The sequence below is a fragment of the Octopus bimaculoides genome, chromosome 16 (assembly GCF_001194135.2).
Source record: "Octopus bimaculoides isolate UCB-OBI-ISO-001 chromosome 16, ASM119413v2, whole genome shotgun sequence".
Classification (NCBI taxonomy): Eukaryota; Metazoa; Mollusca; class Cephalopoda; order Octopoda; family Octopodidae; genus Octopus; species Octopus bimaculoides.
Window position 1 is genome coordinate 52,687,847 of NC_068996.1, and position 1,734 is coordinate 52,689,580.

The 1,734-nt window shown below is 33.9% G+C and overlaps 1 protein-coding gene across 1 annotated transcript in view; it reads left to right on the plus strand.

Annotated features, from left to right (window-relative positions):
* The window catches only part of LOC106870460 (sodium/glucose cotransporter 4), a 96,758-nt gene that overhangs the window by 30,214 nt on the left and 64,810 nt on the right, over positions 1-1,734 (plus strand). Inside the window, exon 4 of the mRNA XM_014916561.2 lies at positions 599-658. Coding sequence (XP_014772047.1) covers positions 599-658 — 60 coding nt within the window. The remainder of the gene's footprint in view (positions 1-598; positions 659-1,734) is intronic.

Here is a 1,734-nt window from a genome sequence, read left to right on the forward strand (position 1 = left end):
TATATATATATATATATATATATATCGCATGGCTCAGCAGTTAGAGCATCAGGCTCACAATAATGAGGCAGTGAGTTTGATTCCAGGACAGGGCTGTGTGTTGTGTTCTTGAGCAAGACACTTTATTTCGTGTTGCTCCAGTTCACTCAGCTGTAGGAATGAGTTCCAACGTCACTGGTGCCAAGCTGCATCGGCCTTTGCCTTTCCCTTGGATAACATTGGTGGCGTGAAGAGGAGAGGAGAGGCTGGTATGCATGGGTGATTGTTGGTCTTCCATAAACAACCTTGCCTGAACTTGTGCCTCAGAAGGCATCTTTCCAGATGCAATGCCATAGTCACTCATAACCGAAAGGGGTCTTTACCCTATGGGGAGATGGTGACAGCGTAAAAGGAAGGTGGTGATGGGAAACTGTGTAGATGGTGATAATAGTAATAATAATACTGTTGGTAGGATTAATGTTGTTGTTGGTTGTGGTGGTGGTTTTACCTGTTTAGTAAGGGGTGGGGTTGATGAAAAGAAAAATCATGAGATTATAATAATGTTGTTGATAATGTTGGCTTATTTGTTTTTTTTCTTCTTTGTATTTATTTCTTCCAGGCAATATTCATTCTCATACTGTTGGCATGGGTGTTTGTACCAGTTTACATTTCTGCCGGGGTAAGTTTCCAATTTCTTAAGCAATACTTCTAAATGAACCATTTGTTATCTATTGTAACAATTTTTAAATAAAAATATTAGAAAATATATTTTTATTCTGAGAAATTATATATGACCCTTAACTATTACCATAGCTGTATCGGCCAGTGATTTTGGATAATGACCTAGAAAACCCACCCCTCCCCAGTAAAAGTAATACTTTTACAAACAGTTCTAATCATGTTAGTTGTTTAATAGACAGTGCATCAATATTAATATTTTTTTTGTCTTGCAAGGTACTTGGTGACCCTGTCAGTGTAGGTACCATTTAAAAAGAACTAAGTCCACTCTGCTGAGTGGTTGGTGTTAGGAAGGGCATCCAGCCATAAAAACCCTGCCAAAACAGACACAGAAGTCTGGTGCAGGCTTCTGCCTGGCCAACTCTTGTTAAACCATCCCACCTATGCCGGCATGGAACACGGACGTTAAATGATGATGATGATGATGATGATATAAATATATATGTATAATCATATGTACAAGTGTGCTGAGAAATTAACAAACTAATTTTCAGAATGATTCATGGTAGTTCATTACCAACATTCTTACCTGAGAAAGCGAACTGATTCAATATATTATTGCACAAGCAATAGATGTACTCTGCAGGTTACCATGTATGAATGATTTGCATTAAGGAAGGAGTGGCCATAGACACATGTGTATATGTATATGCATATGTATGTATGTACATTATTTATATTATTTACATTATTTACATTTGATGGATATTTGTCCTTATCTTGTTTGTTGTTAACACAACGTTTCGACTGATATACTCTCCAGCCTTCATCAGGTATCTTGGGGGAAATTTCAAACCTGGGTTCTCATTCCTAAGGTATTTTTCGATGTTATTGCTGTTATTATTATTATTATTATTATAATTATTATTATTATTATTATTATTATTATTATTATTATTATTATTATCATTATTATTATCATTATTATTATTATCATTATTATTATTATTATTATTATTATTATTATTATTATTATTATTATTATTATTATTATTATTATTATTGGTATTGTTATTA